The sequence below is a fragment of the Electrophorus electricus genome, chromosome 6 (genome assembly GCF_041902795.1).
Source record: "Electrophorus electricus isolate QZ-2024a chromosome 6, ASM4190279v1, whole genome shotgun sequence".
In the NCBI taxonomy this organism is placed as follows: Eukaryota; Metazoa; Chordata; class Actinopteri; order Gymnotiformes; family Gymnotidae; genus Electrophorus; species Electrophorus electricus.
This window is the reverse complement of record NC_137502.1, coordinates 16,179,926-16,207,830: the sequence shown is the minus strand read 5'-3', so window position 1 is coordinate 16,207,830 and position 27,905 is coordinate 16,179,926. Positions and strand designations below refer to the sequence as shown.

Here is a 27,905-nt window from a genome sequence, read left to right as displayed (position 1 = left end):
GCCCAGAAGCTGATATCTAGCATGCCAAGGCAAATTGCAGAAGTCTTAACGAAGGGTCAACACTGTAAATATTGAGACTTTGCTTAAACTGGATGTATTTCTAAATAAAAAGTAAAAAAAAAACAAAACAACAACTTATGAAATGCTTATAGTTGTACTTCACTCTACCATATAAACATCTGACAAAAGGATTAAAAAAAACCAAAAAACTGAGGCAGTAAAATTTGTGAAAACCAAAATTTCAGACTAAATTTTGGCCACGAATATATATGAAACAAAAAACGTCATGCCCTGCTGAATCTCAAACCCAAAATCCTGTTCTGGATTTTGTAATGATGGACTCCCTGGTATCGCTATCTGAAGCTGCTTGTAGCCTGGGCATAATTTTGGACATTCAGTTGTTATTCTTAACTCAATTCAAATCTGACCCGGTCTTGCAGATTTCTCCTTTGTAAAGAATTCAACCCTTTCTCTCGCTGGAAGCTGCCCAGGTGCAGTCTCTTGTAATCTCAACTAGACTACTGCATTGTCCGATTTAAAACCTTGATGCTTGAATACAAAGCAAAAAATGGACCAGGCCCTGTATAGGTGGTCAGCAGTCAAAGCCCTATTCATAACTTGTGTACTTCGTACCTCAAGCACGGCTTGGATTGAAACACTATGCACAGTTTCATGGAAAACAAGCATTGAGACTATGTCCCGGCTCCCGGATGGTGGAATGAAATTCCTCTGTCGGTTTAGACTGCAGACTTCAAATGCAGACTGAAGACCCATCTATTTATGGAATATTTAAATGACCATTGATCCTACATCTATGCTGAGTAACTGAAACGCTAGTACTTATTCGTTACTGCACTAATTGTTAGCTGAGATAGAGCTTATGCATGTTTTGCACTTCTAGGCATCAGCATCGATCCATGTGTTTCAACAGTATTCTAGTTCAATGGCATCATGAAATGTAACAAACTGTACTGGCTATGATGCACTATATAAGTAAATGACAAAGCATTTTTGTAAGTCAATCTGGATAAGGGCATCTGCCAAATGCCATAAATGTAAAGACTTAGTTAATTTACATCATAAATCACTGGTATTCAAAACTGTAGATGCTTCACCCCTTTTTACCTACAAGTATAATGAAGTGGACAACCAGTTACATTATCATCATTTCAATTAACGTGACTTAAAGCCAGAACTGGAAATTCATTAGGGTTTTGTCAAATTCTACCTTAAGCCAAGCAGAAAGACCCTGTTAAGATGATGTTTTCTTTATTAGAGCACTGAAACTACTGGAAAATGGGCCACAGTTTAGTCTCCAAAACATACACATTTCATACATCAATTTAATCTACCATTTATCAAATTAGTATGGTAAATATTCAAAAGGTAAACACAATAAGAAAGGGAACACCACTACTGGGGAATAATCCCTGTCCTCAACCTGTTAAACCACACTGATACTTAGAAGTTCATGGCTGTACTGTCAACGTCAATCTCAGTCAAATCAATAACATTTTGGCAAATCAACATGGGGCAGTCAGTGAGACTAAAAGTAAGGAAATTTGAAAAGCAAATATATACCTTCTATGACAGATTTGGAGTTTAAACCTTCTTACCAAATTATAACCCAAGATGTTGGAACAGTGACAGTGTAAAAAAGAGACTATGATTATTTCAGGCCATTTATTAAAAAGTGTACAAAACCAAAAATGCATACAAACCTTCAACCAACAAGACCAGAAGCGAGAAAAGCCCCACAGCCACCAGCGGCCACTCTCACTCATGCACACACTCTCAGAATAGTGGTCCATCTGGGCTGGAGACAAAATGCTTTGCACATGGAGGGAGCACCGTTGTTTCAGCTGCTGGTTATGACTCAAAGCGTTCTTATTTACAGCAATGGTGAAACGCGAGTTGTGCGCTCTTTGGGCCGCTGTCGACGTCGGCACATTGGCACTGATTGTCATCCAGCTGAAGCAGGAGCAGATGGAGGCTGAATCTAGAGCCGCATGCTGAGGCCAAGGAAGTAGTCCCTGTTCTGCCACAGTGCCAAACATACATGAAACAAAACACACAACTGCTACTGAAGAGGGGCCACACCTGGCCTGCATTACTGTTCATCACCATGACTACACAGAACATCTTCAAGCTTGACGTCATTTTTGGAAGAACAATTTTGTTTGTGTGCTAAAAATAAATAGGATGGGAGGTTTGAGGGGGAAAAAAAATGAGGGGAAAAAACCCAAACAGGAAGTCTCTCTCTGAAAGGAAAAACAAACACACATTTATCTGTGATAAACAAAAATGCACACACATATACATAATATATATATATATATATATATATATATATATATATATATATATATATATAAATACCAGTCATGCTATATCTTAAAGCAGGACTAGCTAGTTAACACCATAAATGGTAAAATCAGCCTGTGCTAAAGTGCATTATTGTCCACACTGTGACTTAGGAAGATGGTCTCCATGTCAGTAAGACTGCAGGTGCAGCTGAGAAGTCAAAAGGACAGGCGTATTCTTCAGTCACCAGCAGCAATGCTACTTAATTCCAGTCTCCAGTGAGTAGTTTCACAAGATGCGGCCCATGACCCTGACATACTGGCCCCAAGCATCTGTGACTTAAAATACAAAGTCTTCTATTGGTGGATATCCTCAAAAGAGAAGGGCTGATTGGTGGACAGAACTGGAGGGCTGGGGACTGGAAGGCAGCCTCACATCAGTCCCATTCTGGAGAAGCATCATGCAATTAACTTCATTCGTCCTGGACAGAATAAAAGGAAAAAGATCCCAATAAGAATGAAAGACAAAATTAAAAAAAAAATGTTGCTAGTGTCAATAAACAATGTCAGCAAAAACTGCAATGGACAAGAGATCACAGTCCACGGGTAAATGAACCAGTAAAATTCAGGTCACCTGGACCACAATACACTCACCGATCACTTTATTAGAAAATCCTACCTTATACCTACACAGAGAGTTGATTAGAAACACCTACCTTACACCTACACTCCCTGGCAACTTTTTAGATACACCCATGTTCATGAGTTTTTAATTACAGACTGAATCTCATCTATAACTAACTAGCAAGATAGTGGTCTGCCACCTAAAAAAATAACCTTCCAACAGAAGGTCAACTGGTCAGGACCTGACCTCTGGGGAAGGCCGAGAAGTTTGCAAATGCAAACTGAACGCTACAGATACTTGTGCCTACAATGATACAAGTTGCCTCTAATAAAGAAGCTGGTGAGTGTAGAACTACACCCATGTTACTTTGCATGAGTCAATGCTAAAAAAATTCAGCTCAGGCACTTGGTTTAGTTAGTCACCATTAGGTTAAGAGACATTTATGAATATGACCACTCATTTTCTGCATTGAAAAGGGAAGAGCTTTATCACTACATGTGAAGGGGATGATGTTTGTCCTTTGTAGTTGGTATGTGTGCTGCTCCAAAAAATGGTGGTGAACTCATCACTCTCACAAAATGTATAACATTCATTTGCACTTCACACAAGATGTATCTGTATAGCTGGTCCCGCAGTGACCGTATACACTCAAGTCTCTTGGTTCCACTCCGTCCCTCTCTCACAGCCTCGCATGTGCACACACAGTGACCACCACACAACAACCAAGCCACAGAAAACAGCAGCCGTGGAAAACTACTTTGACAAAGAAGGAAATAAAAACGTACATAATACACAAAAGCGTGACAGGACAAGTCAGAGCAACATCAATTTTTACTCCACACAAAAACTCTCACTCACGCACGCACAAAGACACTTTCCTAGGGTTAGAGGCAATGTGTTAGATGGGCAGAGGGCGACCAGGTGACACAGGGCCATGCTGAGCCTTTCCATGCTAAGAAGTCAATCAGAGAAAACCCCACCTACCTGCCCACTGTCCCCAACCAATGGGCTGGCTCTGTCTACCTGTCTGTCTGCAAACCAACCAATTAAAGGGTCATAGAGATGAGGTGATCAGGTGCAGCAAAATAAAAACTCAGATCCAAAGGCATTCCCCCCTTTTAAATACATCCATATATGTAGCTTGACTTTTATGCTTACATTGCAAGTCTGTGCATTTTGTGTGTACATGCAAAACATGTCCATTATCTCCATGTGACTTAGTAAATTTGTGCAGTGAAGTTTGGCAAAAGAATCCTGCCAAGAACCACTCTCCTGCAAGGGTTGGATAAGTCCAAGGAGTAGACATCTTCGTGTGAAGGAGACATATCTGAACTGCTGTCTTTTGCAGCTGGCGGTGCGCATACAACAGAAGAACATATGAGGGGGTATGTCTCCTCACCAGTGGTGAGCTGGCTGTGGGAACGGCGGCGTGAGCTGTGACTTCTGGAGGTGGAGGAGACAGTAGAGCTCACACTGCTGGCCCTGGAGATGGGCAGGGGCACAGGGGTCACCGGAGGAGAGTCCAGCTGTGAGAGAGAGTTATGACTGACAAAGGCAATTTACATGGTGGGGAGTGAGAAGACTTTGGATGGCATGTTTATGGTAGTGGCTAATGGGACACAGACTACAGGTCAGGTAAAGGAACTATAAAAATCAATCATGAAATTTAAAATCAGTTATTAGCCATATTTTTTAAATGCCCATCCTAGAGATGTTGTGATTGACTGTGTATAGTTGTGTGTGAATACCTCCACACTGTCATGAGTAGGTGAAGAAGATGTTGAAGAGTTTTCAGCACATCTGCGTGAAGACGATGCCGGGCCAAGCTCGACTGTACGAACACGTTGGGCAAACTTCAGAGAGCAGACTGACTCACTGACATTACTGTCCAAAGGAGATACCTGAGAGAGAGAGAGAGGGAGAGAGAGAGAACTTAAGTGCTTTCCATATGATCTTTTGATATCTAAGGTTAAGGCCACATGGCACAAGATTCAAGGGAGGAGAAGCCAGAAACTCCAGTGTGAGTGACCCCATGCTGATGAGGGCATTGAGAATGAGCAAAATTCTGTGTGTTAGATTTGGGGAAGCACTCCAATGTGCATAGCCTGGGGTCCTCACAGCTGGGATTTAACCCCTGCTGCCTGGAGGCTGCTGGATGGCAGAGACCTGCACCACCATGAGGGTCTTGTTGTCTCCACTGAGCGAGTCCTGGAGCAGGTATGTGAGGCGCGAGTTCCGGAAGGGCACATGAGAGTGGCGTGAACGCAGCGCGTTGATCACGTCGCCCAGTGCTGACAGGGACTTGTTGATGCACTGGGCCTCCCGCAGACGGCTGCCCTCAGCTCCAGATTTGGCGATCCGCTCTGAACCAGCCAGGTCCACCAGGTTCAGCTTGCCTGAATGCACGCACACACACGCACACACAATTCTCCTGTCCAAATATCTTTAAAGTATAAAAGCACAATTTCTAACAAACTGTTCATTATGCCCATGCCCATTTAAATCACAGATCGTTCGTGTAGGTGTGTGTTTCCATCTCCCCACCTGAGGTGCGGTGTCCTGTAGAGGAGTTGAATCCAGCCACGGTGATGATGAGCAGTGCGTGTGAGCGAGAGCTGTGTTCATTCAGGTTGGTGCATGCCGTCGCCCTGTTCATGTGACCCAGCTCAAACACCTCCAGGGGGTAGAAGTCAAGAGTTAAGCTTTCATTTACACTCCAAAGTCAGCACTCTTGACATGCAAGGACAAATGCTGAGTGACCTCATGGTTTCCCAGACTGAGATGGAGGGAATGAAGGCAATATGGCTTCCCTCAGCATTCAGTCAGTGTAGCTGGTCTCATGCCATTGCTCACCTTGTTAATGTCCTCCACACACTCCACTGAAAACTCTGTGAGACCCGGAACATACAATTGACCACTGCCATCTGGACACATCTTAATGTCCAGTTTCTCGCTGGGGGTGTCTCCTAAAAGATTCCTGAGGAAAACAATGATTCCTCTAAATGAAGGTTGATACAGGCACAAAAACTAAACCAATGACCAATAATGTGACAACCATATCAGTAACTGCAGAGCAAGCATGTCATTACAATATGGAAACTTGCAATCCTCTCCAACAAATGTGGTCTTTGAACTGTGCAAGTTTTTACACACACACACACACACACACACACACACACACACACACACACACACACACACACACACACACACACACACACACACACACACACACACACACACACACACAGAGAGAGAGAGAGAGGCTATAATGCTTGGTGAGCCATTATGTTGCTTGTGTATGGTCCATCCTTCTCTCTTAGTTTCTCTTGCACCCACACGAACATGCACACCCACACACATCTACGCATACCCCTCTGAAGCTGTAGCAGACGGCTGTATATCTGACCCTGATCTCCTGAGGAGTGCTTAGACAGTGCGCTCACTCGGACTGGCTAGTGAAGGCAGCTGTGAGGGACCTGCAGGGGTCCAGGGTAGCATGTGCACTTACCGCAGCATCTCATTGTAGATCTCCACCATGCTGACGGTGATGTTGTAGTCCCAGTCAGGCTTTTTCTCAGACACCTCGGAGAACAGCAGACGAAGGGCTCGCTGGTTAATACCGGGGTCTTCAGCAACACCCTAAAAGAGACACACCCACACGTTAGATGAGACACATTAACTCATCTTCACCTTCATCACAACTCGTATTGAGTTGGTGAGCCTTAAATTACTTCACCTCCATTGTATAGGTCTTTCCTGAGCCTGTCTGGCCATAAGCGAAGATACACACATTGTAGCCATCTATGCAGGATGTGACCAGAGACTGCACCTCCTGAAATACCTGCCCAATCAAACGAGAGGAGACTATGAGGTCAAAATAGGCACTTGACCTGCACTAGACCAGTGTGACCTGCCGTGACCTCCTGCTCAAACGAACCTCCTCCTGCGTGGCCTGAGGTGGAAAGACCTTGTCAAGTTCAAAGGTCATAAGCTTGCCCTTGTTGGACAGGCAGAGCACAGCATCATCATCTGGGTCAAAGGTCACCATGTTCTTGCAGTCACCCTCTGCTTCCTCCTGACAGATGGGCCGTACACGGCACAACACTCGAATGTTCCCTGTAAAAACAGAGGCATTGTGGGCCAGAAGGTCTGTAATCTGAACAGCAACCTCAGTTTCCAGGTGGTATTAAATTTTTGTAAGCAAACCAGAGTCATGTGGGCAGGAATGAAAAAACTGAACAGTCCGAACTTTCTGCTCAGAGGCACATGAGGGGAGTGTTCACAGCCAGATGTTGCTATAGAATGCTCCTAGGCAGAGGCCTGTTTTTGGCTGGGGGAGGTCTCTCTCTCAGGGAGCCTATACCTTTCAGGCGCACTAGCTCATTGTGGCACTTCTTCCTTAGATTCATCTCCCTCTTGTATTTGCGCAGCAGCTCTTGGTTGGCACTGCTCACCTCACCGATCACCTGACAGATCTGAACACACATGCATCGCAGAAAAAACACGCACACACACACGCACACACACGCACACGCCATCATGTCCAGGGTCGGGTCTCTCTCCTTAAGGTAGGAAATTATTGTGTGTACTGAGTACGTGTGTGCGCGCGCATGTGTTTGTGTATGTCTTGCCTCTTGCTTAGCCTCAGCAATAGCTTTCTCCAGCATATAAGGGAAATCCTGCACCTGCCTCTTCAGGCAGTTATAGTCACAGGTGAGTGTCCTCAACGCTGGCTGCAAGGTCAACAAGTTCATCCGCACACCTGCACACACAATGAGGAATTAAAGTATGCCAAAAACATGCACGTGCACACATGCACACAAATGTGCATGCACCAAAAGGGACGAAGGCACGCTAAAAACAAATGCACAGACACACATGTGCACACGGACCTGCGAGGTTCTCGTGCACAGCCTTCATTTCACTCTCGGCTCGGATAAAGGCTTCCTCTATAACTCGGTTCTTCTCCTCCTCCAGACTCTGCAGCTCCGCCTCCAACTGCCCTTGAGCTCGCTCCATCTCACCCTCGTACACAAGGATCTGACACAAACGCACACACCCTACACATTAACTTGCATAAACATGTTCATGACACATACACAGAGCCATTCAAGTATAAAAGCTTTTGGAGACAACACACAAATAGACGTGCAATGTCACCTCCACAACCTGGACATATTCTCCACTTGCAAATTTAGAACGCACACACACACACACACACACACACACACACACACACACACACACACACACACACAAAAACATGTATGCATGCATGCATGCATGCATACATACATACATACATACATGCATACATACATACATACATGCATACATGCATACATACATGCAAGTATACTCAGAGAGCAAATGAGACTCAAAGTTGCAGTGAAAGGCTTCCAGAGAAACACGATGTTTCGGACAGAGTTCCTACATCCGCTGTGCAAGCAAAATGCTAAACTTTTTGCAATTTGCTTACACAGCTGATGAAGGACCCCTTTTCGAACCAGAATGGCCCATTTCACTGAAAATTGTGTGTACTCCACTGCATATTATATACAGTACACACACTAATATTTATATATATATATATATATATATATATATATATATATATATATATATATATATATATATTATATATATATATACACACACACACACACACACACACACGCACACACACACACGCACGCACGCACACGCACGCACGCGCACGCACGCGCACGCACACATACACACGCACGCACACATACACACGCACGCACACATACACGGAAAGGGGGGTGGGAACGCATGGGTGTGCAGGTGGTAACATGCGTGGATCCCTTTTAACATACTCAATACTCTAAATTTCCTGCAGTTTCAAAACTCAAAAAAGGCTATCGAGTAGTTCAGAATAAGCTAACTGTTCATCTAAATAAAATGTGAGCATTTCTATGATGACCTAAAAAAAATGTCAATTTACCCTTGGTCAAAAGAACTGGGAAATTGACCCAGGTCCCTTTTTTTTTTTTTTTACCTTAACTCTAGTCAGCCCCAGAGTAACCTGGCCAACTTGGGAGACCCTAAGGATGACCTCCACAGCTCAGAGAGGGATAGAATCCTCGCCACACTAAATCTTGTCTTGGGGAATTGAGGTTTCATACTATCAAAACCAGGGAGAACAATGGTGCCATTACAGGGGAAAAACAGAGGCTTCTCAAAAGGGGTGGAATATACAGAACTCAACATGGCCAACCACTTCACAGAGGAAACAATGCCAGAACAACAGAATTCAGAACACCACAGCATATTATCTGAACAACTGTGGGAGCTTTAAGTCAAATGGTCTGCTACTGGTGTAGTAGGGTTAACCCACTGCAACAGGACAGAAACCGAAAACCCAAATTCACCAGGTATTCCACAGCAAAATAGTGTACACACACACACACACACACACACACACACACACACACACACACACACACACACACACACACACACACACACACACAGAGAGAGAGAACGATAAAACAAAACCATTTTTACCATGGCTGTCAGAGATTGCATCTAACCGAGTTCAACTGACGTTATCAGTCAAGTTATTTGCCATTCCAAAGTGACTGTAGCAGTGGAATGTATAAATCATTTGCAGACAGAACATGCCTGGAGGCGTATGCATGTGCATGTTATACCTGGTGACGCAGCTCACTGCTGGTTCTCTGGCTTTCATGCAGCTGCTCCTCCAACTCTCGGAGGAGCTGCCTTTGGACCCCCAGCTGTTCCTGGAGAGCTTGGTTACGTGCCTGTGCCTCCACCAAGGCCTGCTTACACTGAACAGATTCAATCTCCACTGTCCTAGTCACATACTGCAGAAAGAGAGAGAGAAAGGGAGAAATGCACGAGAGTGAGCCCAAGAAAGAGAGAGCAGGTTATACGTTGCATGCATGCTGCATAATATACATAATGAAGTGAGTGAAAGGAAACATTTAAAGTCCTTGGCCACCACATTGAACAAAACATCAGGCTGGCCGCTGCATTGCTCACCTTGACCTGCAGGGGTGCTGCAGCCTGGTGGGAGAGGGCTTCCTCTGCGTCTTGGAGCCGAGCGGCCAGTTGCTCCTGGTTCTCAGCACTGCGGCGCGACGCCTTCTCCATCTGCTCCTGCAGGTGGGCCACCAGCTTCGTGCGCTCCTCCAGCCGCTCCTCCAGGGTGGCCAGGCGCCGGCCCTGCTCGCGGCTCTCCTCCTCGCATCGCAACAGCGCCCCCCGCAGGGCCTCTGCATCCTAATACGCAGCCGCATATCCCAGAGGCGGGAATGGTGGGAGAGATGGAGAAAGACAATGGGTTGCATTTAGGAATCCAGTCTAGGACCAGTTTTTGCCTTTTACAGCTCAATAGTCCTAGTTATGTTGATGAGGCTGGGGTCTATCTGAGTCCAAGGTCTAACTCAGACATGCCTAGACTTGTTCTACATGCTGTGTGTTTATCTCCGTGTATAATGCAGCCGTAGGTGACTGCGGATGTGTAAGAGTAAGAGTGTACCGTACCTGGCTGTGGGAGCAGGTGGAGGTGGAGCAGGTAGCTGGGGGCTGGTGGCCGGAGGTGGCCCTCAGCTCCTCTCTGAGCCGCTGGTTCTCACTCTGCAGCAGCTCCAGCTGCTTTTCCAGGTCTGTTGCGCCCTACACACACAGACACGTGCGCACGCACGCACGCCCGCACAGGTGCACAGACGTGGCCAGACACACGCACCCAAAACTGAGAACTAGGCCATGTGCCGAAACCTAATCTTGTGGAAGAACCACATTCCTGACATATCAAATCTAGGTCAGTCTCCCTGACTTTCCAGCCCGCTATCAAATTAATCCACAGCATTAGGCTCATGGGCTCCCAGTGTTGGGATTCCGTGCTTACAGCGAGCAGACGGCTGCTTGGCTCAGCTCTATTTACCATCGGTCTCTTTCTCAACCCTGATTTCTCACCAGTTCAGAGCGCAATTTCTCCACCTCCTGAGTCTGGTTCACCAGTTTCTTCTCCAGCTCCTCAATCTGAGAGGAACACACACACACACACACACACACACACACACACGACTAATCAAATGTAGTGTTCAAGACATTACAGACATTATGCATGAACAAAGTACACTGTGTGTGTATGTGCACGCATGCTTACCTGTGTGTGCAGCCCCGTTATGAGAGCGAATTGTTGGGTCTCCTCTTTGCGCAGTGTGTGCTGGGAGTGAGCAGGGTCAGGGTGATACTGTAGCCTTGGTGATGCTGCACTCAACAGCCTTGTTCCTGCCACACACAAAACACACATCATTCCTCATCGCTCTTGTATTGCATAATTTCCTGCATTGGCTTCCCATATGGGATAGCCAACCATTTACGACCTGCCACAGATCAGCAATATACTAAAATCAACCCTGCATTTTCTCTTCCTTCTCCACTATGCCCTGCTCACCCGAGGCACAGCCAGCTTGGTCGAACTGGTTCTCCTGCAGGCCTGGCCTCCCGGCAGGCTCCCGTTGGGCGTGCTCAGGCTGGCAGCCCGTGCCGGTCCGCTCTGGGCTGCCCACCTGCTCTTTGTGGGGCTTGTGCACGTGCACTTGCTGGAGAAGCTGTCTCTTGGTGGCTTCTCCGCTGCGCAAACAAGCTTGATACTCACACACTTTCTCTTGCAGTGCCTGCAAAGACACCGGCACACACCAGTTACATCATACTCCCCTCTGCACTGGTTAGGAAGTATAGATGTTGGCGTGCCATACAGTTCCATGGAATTTCTAAAACACCTGATATAAAATCTAAAATCTGCATGATACACGCATATACACTGGCAGCACACTGCCAATCTTGAAAGAAGTATAGGAGAAGGGAGGACTAGTACCCTTGATGCATATCCACACCCTAAAAACCATATGCACTAGTGAACACACACACCCACAAGCAGAGAGCAGCACTGCAGAGAACATTCTGCTCACGTCTGATGGCACAGAGGCCAAACCAATGACTAAATGGCATCATGGCTAAGTACAAAGTCAGAGGACCAGAGGGGAATTAGATAGGCCGGCATCCGTGAATCAGGTAGTGAATCAATTCTGTGCAGGTGGAATGGCCCAGAGGTGACTGGGAGTATGAGAGCAGGCCAGGAGACAAGGGGAGACAGACACAGGAGGAGGAGAAGAGACGTCTGATGAGTCCAAGATGAATCGAGGCACAGATGACAAACGACACAACAGATGTGACGAGGCATCTGTTCCCCAAACATCAAGAAAGACACTGAACAGTACAATGCTTCAAACGGAGAAAGGTTCACCACGTTTTATCCTTTGAGTCACAAACCTTGCCTTCACATACCTCAATTAAAAATCATCATCATCATCATCATCATCATCATACTCACACAGGCCAGCCCTTGTTTTGCACATCAGCCAGCTGGACATCTCAGATGCATTGTGCTATTGCTCCTCTAACACCAGGAAAGTGTACCTGGTGACATGCAAGCTATTGTGGCCATTCAGAGAGGCACTGCACATTCAAGACACCAGCCTCCCACTCATAACAGAATTCAGGCTGTGGAACATGTGAATGGTTGCCCAATCAGATCTGAGCATGCATCTCAAACACTCTCCCTTACACTCTCCCTCCCTCCCAGAGCAACTGATAAATGTTTACAGTACAGTGAGATTAACAGGAGTGTTGAAAGTTTTCCAGAATATCACTGCAATGTCCTATAACTTTGTGTTAGTAGACCATGCTAGAGCGGAATCAGAAGCTTAGTCAGAAGCTTAAATAAGAGCACTGGGATCTGTGCACAGGTACATTGAGATCTTCACTTAGAAGCCAGTGTCTTTAATTGTCACCTTTAAAACAAAGCAAAACAAAAACAAAATCAAAACCAAAAACCAGAATAACCAAAATCTGACTGTGCAACCTGAGCTTATTTGAAGCAGCAATGAAAAATAGATTAACCATGATACTTCAGGAGACCGCAGATCATTACGATCATGCTCTCCTAGGAACATCAGACAGCAGTTAAATGAATGATACTGCAAAGACAACTGTTTCCTGTGATACAGGAAAGACAACTTGCTAAGGGTAACACAGAAACAGGTATCCAATAAACAAACGGACATGCTACACACGAAGCCAATATCACCAGTTAGGGAAAGTAGCCTCAGGCTTTTGCCCCATTCTCATTTAGAATAAAGAGATTCTGGATAGCAGTGTTTGGTCTAAACTGGCCCAGTTAGAGGACAGGTGGGGGGGATTCTGGAGAGTGAAGTTTGGTTCAAGCGAGTCCGGTTAGACGACAGATGGAGGGCTTTACCTGTAGGAGCAGCTGACGCTGGTCACAGAGGGGAGCCTCGTTGAGGTCAGGGGTCAAACGGTGCCGCTGGAGGACTGAGTTGGGCAGTGTCAGGAAGGAGCTCTCCTCCTCACCATCACTCATCAGGAAATCCACTGAACTTGCTGTAGGGGCACATGTGTTTGCACGCACACGCACGCACAATTAAATATTTAGGTGAAAGGCCTATGAAATTGGCAAGACCCAGACCCAGAACTGCTGTAGGTGCAGGTGCAATCAAAGCAGATTAACTGGACGCCCAAAACCAAAGTGTGAATCAGTAGAATGGAGGTAGGAAATGTAAGATTACTCTTTAATGAAAACCTTAACCAACACACCTACACTTACTGCAGCTCAAACCCCACAGACACACATGCCAAGTTCTCTTTGTCTTTTGTTCCCTACCTGAACAACACCAAGGTCCTCTAGGCACCATGGAAACTGGCACAGCACGATAAACTAACAGATTACAGCCTTCTGTGGGTGACACATTAACTTAACCTCTCTGTGTGTGTGAGAGAGAGATAGTGTGTGTGTTCTCAATTCTCTGCACAGGATCTTATCATAGGGAAACAATCCCGACCTGTACTGCTGCAAATGCTTATGATACACACTTTGAACAAACAGACAGGAAAGGCTGCGTTCAGCTCCCAGCTGAAGAACGAAACCTTGGCAACCTGCTGGAATCACAGCTATGGAGACTACCAGGAAATCTTTAGAATCACAGTATTGCATTAAACACCACACACACACACACACACACACACACACACACACGATGTGGCATGCATGTTTGCTAATGACAGTTCACTCAGTGCGTGCGTGTTCTCACAGACGACTATGATCTCCATGAAAAACGCTCACCTCTATCTCACCATCCTAGTGCACTAGCTGTATTTGCCATATTTCCCTACATTTACCAATCCTAGTGCACTAGCTGGTATTTCTCCCTAAAGACACTGTCCTAGTGCACTAGCTCGTATTTCTCCCTACAGACACTGTCCTAGTGCACTAGCTGGTATTTCTCCCTAAGGACACTGTCCTAGTGCACTAGCTCGTATTTCTCCCTACAGACACTGTCCTAGTGCACTAGCTGGTATTTCTCCCTACAGACACTGTCCTAGTGCACTAGCTCGTATTTCTCCCTACAGACACTGTCCTAGTGCACTAGCTGGTATTTCTCCCTACAGACACTGTCCTAGTGCACTAGCTGGTATTTCTCCCTACAGACACTGTCCTAGTGCACTAGCTCGTATTTCTCCCTACAGACACTGTCCTAGTGCACTAGCTGGTATTTCTCCCTACAGACACTGTCCTAGTGCACTAGCTGGTATTTCTCCCTACAGACACTGTCCTAGTGCACTAGCTGGTATTTCTCCCTACAGACACTGTCCTAGTGCACTAGCTCGTATTTCTCCCTACAGACACTGTCCTAGTGCACTAGCTGGTATTTCGCCCTGCTTCTCTCTCACTCATGTGTTTGGTCATCAGCATCTCACTTGCCAGTTCTTTCTCATAATTACATTCCTGCATTGCTGCCATCACCTTGAACAGCTCTGCAGTAAAACTCAACCCCTCCCGCCAGTATTCAAAGCAACTCTATTCCTAGCAAGATTTATCCCCCTGTACCTTTTTTCACCAGTTCAGTCCAGAATAATATTATCCTTCTCTTGGGTTCTTTTCGTCTTCGCCTGGTCTCTGCCCTTTCCTCGACTCAGCCAGCCACACTACCCCCAACCCCTTACTCTCTTCCCTCCTCATTCACATGCACGCACACTCTCCCAGTCATCTGAGAAATGTCACCACGCTGGTTTAAGTGAAACCACGTCACCATGCTCACCATCCAATGAGACGTCTTTGCTCCAGAGCTCCTGCAGGCAGGGGGTGTGGCCAAGGTCCCAGGTCTTCCGTGTGCTAAACATGACCGCTTGGCCAAGCAGACCACACTGCTGGACCGTCTGCAGACACAGACAAGTGCACTATTCATTCAGAGCTCGACATACCTCTCTTTTGAAGGTGCCTCTTTCCTGCAGGTGCAGGAATGTAAATCCGGTGCTGGATTTATTTTTTGGTTTGTGCTGGATATAGCTTACACAAAACCAGTTAGTGCTGTAGTTCACACAAGTGTGTATTATAATGTTTAATTTAAAGCTGTATGACCAAAAGCATTACAAATCTATCCAACTATGTGCATCAATGTGAAAGTAAAAATGTAGCTCAGTGGTAGCTCATTGGGCAGTGGTAGCTCAGAAGGTTGCCAGTTCAAGTCCCACCACCATGAGGTTGCCACTGTTGGGCTACTGAAAAAGACCCTTAACCCTCAATTGCTCAAGATGTGTTCAGTCAGCTAAATGCCATAAAAGTAAATAAATTGTAAAACTGCTTCTGGTGAGCTGGTGCTGCAGACACGTGAGATTCAACAAGGTACAGCAATTCTGGCCCGAATTTTCACTAGAAATTCTCCCTCAGCTATAAGAAACGGTACTTCGACTCTGTCCGCCATACTGTCAAATGGATATACGGAATACACATTATGCTCAATATTCCTCAAGTGAGGCTAGGTATGCCGGAATACACCCCCACACACCAGCAGTCATGTTTTCCTGTGGTCCATGGCGTGGCTGAAGTGGTTGTGGCCTTGTCCCTGGTCCAGACAGCCGTTATGAAAAAGTGACCCCACCCAATCCAACATCTTCCAGTAGACTACTGCCTGAAGTGTTATCTGGAACTCACATAACTCACCCCTGCATTAATGCTACCCGTCACAGCAGAGAAGGCTTACAGGGAAGATGGGAGGGAGAGGGAGAGAGAGCAGGCTCATTTGCTGACAGGTAAGAGGTGAAGAGCTGTGGCTCCACCCTCTGTTGTGGTGATTACCCATAATCCTTTAAAACCCGTCAGCAGATGGCCTCCCACACTCTCTACCCTGCAGTGCCAGGGGAAACAGGCCAGACGTTCTGGGCCCAGTTCAGAGGCGCACCCTCACCTGTTCCAATGGGCCCTCCTCACCAGCTCTTTATGCATTGCAAAACTCCACCACGTCCCCTATCTGTGAGGAATGGATAGCATTTGTCTCGTGTAGCAGTGAGACACACTGTCAGAAACAATGCGATCAGAAAATGTGCAGTTATCCTGTTGGTGCCTTCAAGACCCTTCATCATTTGGAGCCAGAGTTTGTCAGCATCAACATTCAGTTTTAGTTTACTAAATAGATAGATAAAAGAATAAGGATATAAATACCCATCCCAATTGTTTAGTTAATGTGTTTTAGCCATACCTGCTGCTAATAGGTATTAAAAATCAAGCACATCGCCAGGCAGTCGCCCTAATGTAGCACAGAACACCTCATACCATACAACTCATTGGGACAGTCATAGGATGCCACCTTTTTGTCACAAGTAATTTCTGCCCTTCTTAGTCTGAGCTCAAACTTTACCCATCCTCTGTTGCATCACATCAGTTCAAAAAAAGCCTCTGGAAGCAACATCAGCACAAGAACAGTGTGCTGACAGCTGCGTGAAATGGGTTTCCATGGCCAAGCAGCTGCACACAAGCCTAAAATTACCACACGCAGTGTCAAATATGTAAAGCACGCCGCCACTGGACTGTGGAGCAATGGGAATGTGTTCTCTAGAGAGATTAATCACACTTCACTATCTGGCAGTCCAATGGATGAATATGGGATTGGCAGGTGCCAAGAGAATGCAAACCATTGGAATACATAGTGCCAACAGGAAAGCTTGGAGAAGGAGGGATAATGCTCTGGGTTTGTTTTTCAACTCCATATTAAAACTCCCATTTTAGAATGGGATGCCCAACAAGGGGACCACACACCTTTGATATTTTCTCCAACACATAAAACCAGTATGGTTTTGACCAGAGGCCACTAGATGGCCAAAGCATCCCTATGATTTCAAAACAGACCCAAGGAGGTTCATCTCATGGCAAGCCCTCTATGCATTTTCCATAACACTGGCCAAATACGTTGGACATCTGCTCTCTTGCCTGGATCAGTCTCCATCATGTCCCTCTCTGCGGGATCAGTTTACTCTCCAGAGAGTGAAACGCTAGCAGAGTGTAATTTTCAGTGCGAGGTCCGGTGCTCCCCCCATGGGAGCTGCATACAACAGGCGTCCCATTTACTGACCAGCTGAGATGGCGAAAATGCATCATTCACTTAGGCTAAGTTTAGTCTTTATCTGCTCGCATAAAAGATTACCTGCTTCTAATTTTCAAAGAGATTTTGAAAAAAATGGAGGCGAGAAGAGATTAAGCAGATTTCTTCCTTTACTCCACTGCCAGATCACATCAAGACATCTAGCACCTTCCCCAACATCTGCAGCATTCACGTGTGCACGAACACACACACACACGAGCCGGCGCATGCATGCACGCACACACACGATCAGACACATGCACAGACACGCACACACAGGCACACTCACAGGGCTGTGCGAATCTCATTAACCCAGTTCTCTTAGCTCTCACTGCAGCATCTCTTCCGATTAAGCCATGCTCGGCCCAGACAATGCATGCATGCATTTGTGCAGCTACATGTGTGTGATAAGAGCATGCTGATACAATTCAAACCTTTAAGGGCTATTGTGTGCTTTTGTTCCCGTTACAGATCACTGGTGTGATAGAGGGAGAAGAATAAATTCTCCATCAATAACCAGTTAACAAAGCTTTAACCAAGTGCTGACCAACAGCATTTCATTACACTTGACTGCACCATCAATTATTCAAAAGCTATAACGATGACGACCACCCCCTCCCCCAATATGCGCACAGTCTGTCACCAGAGTGTACCATAATGGATCCTGTGGACATGCAGGCTGTCGCTAGCTGCAGTGTGTGCAACATCTGCAGTCACTCTGCCTTTGTCTCGTACATGCAAAGAACCACATACAAACAAAGACCAAGAACTCAAAGCGCTTTACACGTACAATGCAGGAGTATGAAAGATCTGATATCATTGGCTGCCCATCCCCCAGTAATAAAGGGGCTAGCCAAGTCTCGCTAGGTCTGGGGGTAAACTGCTCTACCTGCCCGAGAGCTCTGGAGCACTAGAATACAACACTGTTGGAGGCAGGGGTGGTAGCGCTAACGCCAACACATGCTCCTGTCATGGGTGGTAGCGCTAACGCCAACACATGCTCCCATCCTGGGGTCTAGCCAGTGCCAGAGTCTAGGTGATAAATGTGCATCACCAGTCAGTCAATGAAGGGTAAGGCACCTACCCCTTCTCTCTGTATCTCTCTGTACTTACCTCTCTCCCTGCAGTATCCTGCCTTGCCTCATCCTGCAAGCGCCATTGAGCGCTTGTCTTTATGGATTGCAAACACACACACACACACTCTCTCTCTCTCTCTCTCTCTCTCTCTCTCTCTCTCTCTCTCTCACACTCCCGTTTCCTCCCCCTCACTCATTCACACACAAACACACGCACGCGCCACCAAGCCCTGTGTCGCACTGCCACCAGCTCCGCCAGCTCCTCCCACTTGCTCGCCTTCTCGCTCAGACACATTCTGCTCTTGCTTTAGTCTTTATGTAGAGCTCCCTCACTCTCCCCAACCCTCTTTTACACACACACACAGTCTTGATGTGCTGCTCCTTAGTAACAGTGGAATGGGAGCACAGCATCACCCTCTGTGCCCCCACACACCCGCTCCCTCTCATCCTCTCCTTTCCCGAAGCCAGAGGAATAAATATTTTACAACACCGCTGAAGAGCTGTGGCATACTCTGCTCCCCTGACCGAGCTGTGCACGTTTGTGTGCATTTGTCTGTGTTAGTGTTCAACAAATATGGATTTTTCAATGGCTGATGACGATGCCAATATTTAGAGATCAGGTAGACCGATGGCCAACATAAAGCTTGTTCTTTGTTGTATCTTAAGTTGAACTTAAATGAGCATTTATGTAACACTTGTCTGCATTGTCTGTTTGCTTAAGTATATCTGCACTGCACTTATTTTAAATAAAAAACCCTAAATATCCACAGGTAAAAAACAAAAAACTAAACTTTGTAAAAAAATAAATAAAACAAAACCAAAACACTGCCAAAACTTTAACAAAAGAAAAAAAAAGAAAAAAAAAAGAAAAAGAAAGAGAAACAAGGTTTATGCTGGCTCTCTCAAAATGGCACTGAACTGGCCACTAGTGTGTGTACGCACACATAGGGGTAAAGAATGAAGCAGAATGTTACTTTATATGAATATTGCATTATATGAAAAATATTATACATTATATATCTATGTATGTATGTGTGTGTGTGTGTGTGTGTGTGTGTGTGTATGTATGTGTAGCACATGGCCATCAAAAACCTGGGATGAAGTGAACCTGCCTGCCACTGTATTACTCTGCCACTGCAGAGTAGAAGCCTCCAAGGCTTGATCACAGTACTAATGCTGTTATGGCCTAAAGTCGACTGCTCCCACAGTACTGTCCCAACAGCATAACATAAATGCAGGTGAGGAGGGGCTACCGTGGGGCTTCCTGTCTGGCTAGGTTGAGACTGCGGCGTGCAGGAACGTGGGGATGTCCAGCCCCTTTAATTAAAATTACAACAGTTACTGGAGGAGAAACAAAATGATTTTTTTTATGTGAGGATATAAAACCTTGTAAGCCCACAGTTGGAGGACACTGGAATAAGCGACCAGTCAAGAGGACTGTTGTGAGCGAAGTACGAAGTACATTGTTGCTCAGATTAACCACACTTTGCTTACATAACACTCAAATGACCCCTTTAATGTTGCAGGACTGCTGACTGCCACCACACATCCCCAGTACATTACTGGTTATTACTTTACTGGTTTTATTGGCTATACTGGTAAGGTAACTGGACCACTCAACAAGAAAGCACATTAGAGTCAGAGTAAGAAAGAAAAGAGAAAGATCTAAGGAAAGAAGAAACACTGATATATAAAGAGATCTAAAGAAAGATATAAAAAGGGAATGTACAAAAAAGAAAAACAAAAATCAATAAAAGGAAAGGGAGAGATATGGGGAGACGCATACAAAGAAAGAAAAGACAAAGAAACAAAGGAAATGAGAGAGAGAGAGCGCGAGAGAGCGCACAAGCTTTACTTTCAGGGATCATATTAATGCCTTGATCATATCTGTGTAATACCCACCCAGTGCAAAGACTGAACTGATATTTGAGTCACTACCATTCCTGAGAAAGTTTTCCACCTTAACAGTTCAAATTCCTCAACAGCTGATGGTGCTGCACCACCCATAACAGAGTAAAAACACTCGTTCTCAGTCCAGGGTAGACAACCCGTTGACGTTGAACCCTGACCAAGAGAGACACATGTATACATTTAGCTAGCTCAATAACGTCAACCGTTATGAAGAGAAATAAACCAAAATGGTTTCACAATAGCGGAATAACCAGCAGCATACCTGAAGAATGGGGTCATGAAATGACCAAAACAGAAAATACTTTAAGAGTCAAAACATGCTCTAGCATTTCCCAGTCACTCAAGTGATACAATTTATTTGTTGCGAGAAGAGATATGACTGATGATGCACTTCTTCAACTAATCATATGCATTCAGCAGTACAATATTTTAAAATGACAAAACCATGCTATAGCTGCACTTCCTCTCTGTAAGGAGCTTTAATCTTCCAGTTTTTAAATGACAAAGAAATAAATCTCCATACTAAATCTAAATAGCAAATGCTCATCTAATAGCATACTCTCATCTAAAACAAATTTACAGAAATATTGTGAATATTGTGGAAAATTACAAAGAACACTTAGCAAAAAACAAACAGCAAAAAAGAAACAGTATCACAGTTCCCATTGTCAAACTATATTGTATTCACTACTGCTGTATTACAATGTTGGCACTATTGTTCTGGCCTGTATGAACACCTTCACCCACTGGCCAGCACTGCTCGCTGCTCCCCTTCCCTGCTTCCAGACTTCTCTCACCTGAACTCTCTCGTCACTGTCGGCAACCACCCTCGTGTTGGTTATGTCTGGGCCTGCAGCCCTGCCACCCCTGCGTTCCTCCCCAGGGGCTTGGCAACCTCCAGACCAGGGGCCCCTGCTCATCCTGCGGCCCATCCGGGGAGTCTCACGTCCAGGCTTCTCGCCAAGCCCAGTGGGCTCTGCCTCATGGAGCTCCAGGGACCTTGGCTTTTTGAACAGGTTTTTTATCGACAGCAGCAGCAGGGTGCATAGGACATGCATAGTCCCGCGACACTTGGCTGTGCAGATAGAGATGAAGGTTGTGGCCGTCCCCGTCACAGGGCAAGAGCCAGATGGACACGTTACCTGTTGGTGCAGTTACAATCTGCAGTGGTATCGAGTGCTGTGCTCGCGAACTCTGGGAAGGGGTGCGTTTTCAGTCAGGGAGCCTCTGAAACAAACCCCTCATAGCACACAGCTTCTACTAAGCCGTCCCGCAAACAACTAGGCACCTTTTTAAACTCTTAGCTATCTACATCAAAATAGAGACAAGGATGAGATATTTGTTTGCTCTTAAGCGTCAGGAAGGTGAAACACTCAAACAGAAGAAAGAATAAGGGAATAGTGGTGTGTTCAGCATGCTCAGTTCTCGGCGCATTTACAGCAAGGATCCTATACAGCAAAGCTGATCTTCAGATTTCACAGATCCTCCTGTGGGTCGGCCACACTGACCCCGAGCTGTCAGCCTGCTTGTTTCAGATGGGGCAGGAGTGAAGTGGGTCCTAATGTTCAGTGAGGCACTTCGATAATCAGCCGCGCTGATGAAGCAACGCCATGGCAGCCCTTGTGTCTCGCTGTCGCCGGCAGTAGGTGTGTGTGGTAGAAAAGTATGTACGTCCTACTTTTATAGCTTGAGTTGCTCACCTCTTACTCACCTGGATGCATGCAGTCACACCCCTGCTTCTCTGGAAAAAGATAAACATTGCCAGAGTGAAGTCCGACATTCTTTGCATCCGCACCCGATTGTTATCACTGTAGTTCTGTTGCTTCTGAGCTCTGCAGGAGCTGAATAGGCGCTTGGCCTCAGACGGCCCTACCTCTGTCCAACTGAAGTCATGAGAATCATTAACTTTGGCATGAAAACAATTTTAAGGAACCAGGAACAGCGCAGGAGCACTTCTGTGGTACCACTCCTCTTGCATAAGCAATATTTCCAACACACTTTCACAGTCGGCGGATTAAAAGCTGTAGAAATAGCCCAAGGTCAGTGAAGGAACTTCTCTTCCCCAGACTGGAGCAGTCCCTTGTCATTCTTGTCCAGGGTCTAGCAGGGATGTGTGAGAGACAGCAAACAAAAGTCCATGAGGGAAAAGAAATCCCATACAACCACCTGTTCTGCAAAAGAGTGTTGGTGATCCACATAAGTCTCTGATTGGCCATGGGCTTAGTGAGATGACCTCATTATAGCATCCCCATCGGACCTGCCTATTGCCCTGCCACCACACGGCAGCAGCACAACGGCAGATGGCAATGCCTGAAACGCCACCTGACGGCAGGTGCCAGCAATGATCAGAGCAAGAGAATTCTGACAGTTGGTCACCACTGCTGCCTGGCCTGAGAGGGGTTCCACGCTGCCACCATTTCAGTGAGCGAAACACTAGTGCAGCATGCGCTCTCCCCATGGGGCGGCCATAAAAATGCCCCCTCTTCTATTTCATTACCCTTTGTAGGGGTCACACACACACACACACACACACACACGATTCCCACAACCACCTTTACACTCTTAACAAAAACATTTGACCAAAACTGCCATGACAAACAATACTTTTTATATGTGCTGTATAATTTGTCTACTATCTAAATTACATCTGCTATCTATATAATAGATAGACATGCACTTTATCCTTAATAAGGTGGTAACTTAAGCTCAAAACAAGGATTGCCCAATAGGAATGCATCTCATCTCTCCTCCTATTGGAGTCTTTTCGCTTCAGTTAAAACAGGTGTTTTACTTCAGCAAAACAAGTGCTCTCTAGGGGTGCAATTCATTTCAAATAATTTACTTCAGGAAACAAAACACTAATTAAAAATTCTAAACAATGAGACTAAATTGTGATTAATGTGGGAGTGACTGAAAAAAGAGCAAACAACCAGCTGCCTCACTTAAACAGTTTAGAGCATAGGCATGCAGTCGATCAGCTCAGACGGAGAAGAACTGCCTGTTCACACAGTCCCAACACACACAGAGTGGGAGAGAGTGTATGGACAATAGAGCCTCGCTATTGTTTAGGAGCAGTCCCTTTGGCATGGCAGCCCTATAATGCACTGTAAGTGTGACATGTGCTGTGTCTTATTTTAGAGGTAAATTATAGTTTTACAGCAAAGGGTGGGAAACTCTGAAATCACAGGGTACATCTTAACTCAAGCAATGCAATGCCACAAAAGGTCCCTCCCAAGGAAAAAGGAGTGTGTGCTTTTTTCATTGTGTGTGTGTGTGTGTGTGTGTGTGAGAGAGAGAGAATGAGCCTACTTACATGTGCTCTGAATGACGTGAATGTAGCGCATTATGTCTCGAGCAGTGGCGCAAAGGTCTGTATTAACTGCACTCTCCCTCACCACATAGCTAAAATACAGGACACATTCAGATGTAATCTCACTGAAAAGTGGGAGCTGAAGAGTGACTCACAGTCTCCACTAAGGCAGAAGTGTGGAGGACCATTTGGAGTCTGAGAAATGGCCATGTTGTGGCTGCCTGACATCTGCTTTGCACATGCGCTTTATAGAGCATGTTAACCACTCCAGCCTCTCTCCTGCGACTGCCTCAACAGTGGAAACTCAGGAGGAGGAGGCTTTTTCAACTCAGGGTAGTTTTTAAGAATAGCAACATGTAATTTGCCATTTAAGTCACAAAGCCTGCTATGATTCATTGGGGATAAATGACCCTTCTTATAACAAAGATTTTATTTTTACTCTTAGGAACTTGCAAAATTCTTATTTGGTAAAAACTATTTAGCATAAACAGGAGAACTCTACCAACAACCGAAATGGATTATACTAGTCTGAGAATCTGAAATAAATCAAACATATCCAAGAAGATATAAACAAGAGAAGAGCGCCCTCTGTTGGCTCCATTGAAACATGAAATTCCATAATCTTCTCAATCAATAACCCAGTTGCTTGTACACAATACAACAAAAGACATTTACACCACACTCAACACACGCATACAGTCATACTTGCAAACCTTACATTTGCGCCTTACATTTGCATTGAATCACACCAAACAGTTCCAATTTTTCTCAGCATGTTGCTTAAATAGGCGTATATATGAAAACTCCATGGGGATACGGTGTATGCCTAATACAGCATATACAAAATTGTTAAAGCAAATATTTAAACTAACCTACTAAAATGTTCTAGCAAGGTGCAGTTGACCGTGAAATAAAGGAGCCCAGTGAAATAAGGCTAGCTTTACGTTTTACGTTTCACTGATTACATTTTGCGGCGCTAATTCCGCCTCCCATATCACTGTTACTCAACAACGGTCACGAAACTAGTTCACTTGTTCACATGAAAAGACAAGAAGAGCAGGCTAAACCGCCGGCTAATCCGCCACCCGCCAACAGCAAACATACAGCTGTTTATTTCCCACGACAACGTAAACATTAAAGAACGAACTAGTCCCCTTACGGTCCTGACTGACGCACTCTCTGGAATGTGCTCAGGGGCCGTCATGACGTGGGATGCACAACTTGAAAATGGGCCCCGAAGTGACATAGTTTGCATTTAGTAGCCATTGCTACTCACATGCACACAGTTTAGACATATTTACCGTGTTTTTAAGCAAGCAATGCTTTTCACCAGGAATCGCGTGATTTAACCTTTTTCTTCAGCTAAAGCTATACACAATACACAAACTCAAAGCGACGCATGATCAGCATCACTTGACTACAATTGAACAGCCTGAGCCGCTCTAAAGCAACAGACAACAGCACTGATTCGATGCGACTAATCTAGATATGCCGGTTTGGGTGACATGGTTTTGACACTGAGTAGCTCTTAACTTGAACAGTCGTGTAAGGCCGTGTGCTGTTAAAAGTTATGGTCATTGAGCCGTTACTACAGCTGCTCTGAAGAGGTGGCAAACACAGACCTCACATTTTAAGACCAGCTCTTAAAACAATGAAAGAAAACGCGTCTTTACACAAACGATAACAAATGATGTTACAAACACTCCGATACTACAGAACAGAAAATCTAGTAGACTGGATTTCCCATTCGCTTTTGGCCGGACGTCTATGCGCAAACAGGAAAAAACGAAGCTCACCAGAAAACTTTCCATGCTCGTCATCTCAACGTTTTCTGAACGGACGTTCAAAATACTCCACTGGCGTAATATTAACTTCTTTGATGTCGGGCTCACACATATATATTTACAGTAAGTTAGCAAACATGTAAGAAACGTGAACCTAAACTTGCATAAGCAGAATTAGTCGGCATTTAATATCCCACAGCCAAGCAGCAAAAGGAATGCGCTTACGCTCGTTCTGGGCCAGCACACCGATGTTTTCCTCCAGAGTCTATTTCTTGGTTATTCCGTCATTCTCACAGCGGTAACTTGTCATTCTTGTAATCTGTAGCACTCGGTGCTATTTTTAAAACCATGCGTTTGATTACATTTGAATCATAATCGGTGCAAAGTAATCTGAAGAGCGCGGGGACACAGCCCCGAAAAAAAGACTCGTGAACAAGAAGCATGAAAGCGCACAGCTGAGCGCACTGTCTAATAGTGACGTAGATGAGCTCGGTGCAAGAAACGAAAAAAAAAACAAACAAAAAAACAAACAAAAGGAAACCTACAAACAAACAAACCCACAGGAAAAAAAACTAATTTAATTTAGGTTAGAAGCCAAATCTCGATTACACATAGTATTTTAGACAATTTAACCGTTCGTACAAAGTCTTGATAATAAACATGAAGGGTAGATTGTTTTAAGACGATGTGGAATTCCAAAGGACATTTATCTATCTTGGGAATTACATACATTTATACAATAATTTGGAATAATATGGAGAAATTTAATAATAATTAAAAAAAAAATACAATTAATAGTAATATAATAGGGACATTTTTGTTTCTTCTCAAGTCAATTTTGCAAATTCACATCATGATAATTATGCAACAAAATTAATATTGTGATATGTACTTTGCTCTCGAATATTCCTGTGCAAATGAAGTGATGTCTTTGGCTACCTAACTGACAACAGATTTCCCATAACAAGAAGTGGTCAACCCTTCTCATGGACTGATGCTGTCACATCTATCCAGCCACCCCATCTACTCCACTGGCTGCAGAAACAGCTTGTCTACCCTAGACCCACAAGAGTAGCTAAAACTCCCACATCGATACTGAAGTGGCTACTTTGACTAAACATAATGTAATAAAGAACGAACTGTTTATTGGATGGGCCGCCTAAGGATGATGAGTTCCCGCTTGAGCCTTTTCCTCAAGGTTCCTTCCTTAATTCTATCCAGGGAGCTCTTCCTGCCACTGTTGCCTCTGGCTTGCTCATTAGGGATCTGGACCCATATATTTGTAAAGCTGCTTTGTGACAACTCATGTAAAAAGCACTATATAAATAAATTTGACTTGACTCAACTCCTTGTCAGTTTGAACCTCAGCGCTGAGCTACATTCACTTCCAGAGAGGAGACATGTTTTCAGCATTTTCTCTGCAATGTCCTTCACAAATCATATTGAGTCCCTGGTTATATGGCTTATGGAAGCCCCCCCCCCCCAAAAAAAACCCCCCAGCAGTCTGAAGCTCATGCATTAAGATATGCCAAATGTAAATGCATGCTTTAGCACAGAGACATTATTAAGATCTATAACATTATACTGTCATACATGTGCACAAATACATATCGGAGATTTCCAATTAAGTATTTAACACAAAGCTCATCTTTATATTCATCACATTTGGACCCATGTTTCTGCTATCTTGTAGAGTCTCTACAAATTAAACACTTTTAGTGAGCTTCTCCCCTGCTGAACAAATGCATGTTGGTATTGTGTCCTAGATGTTCTGCCTTTCCTCACTTCCTGTCTCCAGGAAGGGTCAGAGAAACAATGAAAAAAATTTCCTCAATCTTCCTGTCCCCCCCCTCCTCCTGCAGAATGATTACAATGGCTATAATAATAAAACATAAGAAATCGAACTACAACTACCACATATGAGTAGCTGTGAGTAATTTTTTGGGTGTGTGTCATTTACCAGCTGGAGCATTCTGCCAAAGCTATAATGAGTAGGGACAGTGAGAGTATATCAGAAGACAAGTTCTGAAAGCAGATATTTAGCAGAGAGTAGATTCCACAACACACTGGCCTCTGTTTCCCCTACAGCTCCTCCTTTACTTGCCTGCTTGAAGCCAGCTCTTCGTTTAAAGGAGAAAAGCACCACTAAAGCTACCAACATAGCATTGTAAATTATTTGGTCATACTGTATTAGGCACCCCAGCCTAAACACTGTGTAGATTTTGTTAGGATGAAGTCAACTGCATATGTATTTGTCTTTCAGTGTGTAGGAGAGCGGCATTCAAATCCAGTTCTTGAATCCAAATCCAGCACAGGGTTTTGTAATCACTCGTAGCTTGCCAAATGGAACATGTAACTAGTTGTTTTTTTTTTCCATTTTTTTGTCATCACACTTGACTCTTAG

General features: G+C 44.9%; 1 protein-coding gene across 11 annotated transcripts; it reads right to left on the bottom strand.

Moving 5' to 3' along the window:
* Positions 1-1,669: 1,669 nt before the first annotated feature.
* On the bottom strand, positions 1,670-27,904 carry kifc3 (kinesin family member C3). 11 transcript variants are annotated; one of them, XM_081715809.1, is made up of 22 exons: positions 21,205-22,798; positions 15,105-15,222; positions 13,247-13,389; positions 11,381-11,603; positions 11,090-11,214; positions 10,897-10,962; positions 10,465-10,596; positions 9,961-10,200; positions 9,609-9,782; positions 7,824-7,971; positions 7,563-7,693; positions 7,295-7,406; positions 6,869-7,047; positions 6,668-6,772; positions 6,440-6,570; positions 5,782-5,905; positions 5,473-5,602; positions 5,095-5,324; positions 4,677-4,829; positions 4,328-4,454; positions 3,913-3,959; positions 1,670-2,785 (listed from the first exon to the last, which is right to left on the bottom strand). In XM_081715809.1, exons 1-22 carry the CDS (start codon positions 21,463-21,465, stop codon positions 2,777-2,779), a joined length of 3,108 nt encoding a protein of 1,035 aa, XP_081571935.1. In that variant the 5' UTR covers positions 21,466-22,798; the 3' UTR covers positions 1,670-2,776. The 11 variants fall into 11 exon arrangements, with proteins under 11 accessions (XP_081571935.1, XP_035381278.2, XP_026888212.3 ...); XM_081715811.1 differs by having other exon boundaries at positions 2,697-2,785; positions 4,328-4,410; positions 21,205-22,805; XM_035525385.2 differs by lacking the exons at positions 3,913-3,959; positions 21,205-22,798 and adding an exon at positions 25,727-27,904 and having other exon boundaries at positions 4,328-4,410.
* Position 27,905: the final 1 nt, after the last annotated feature.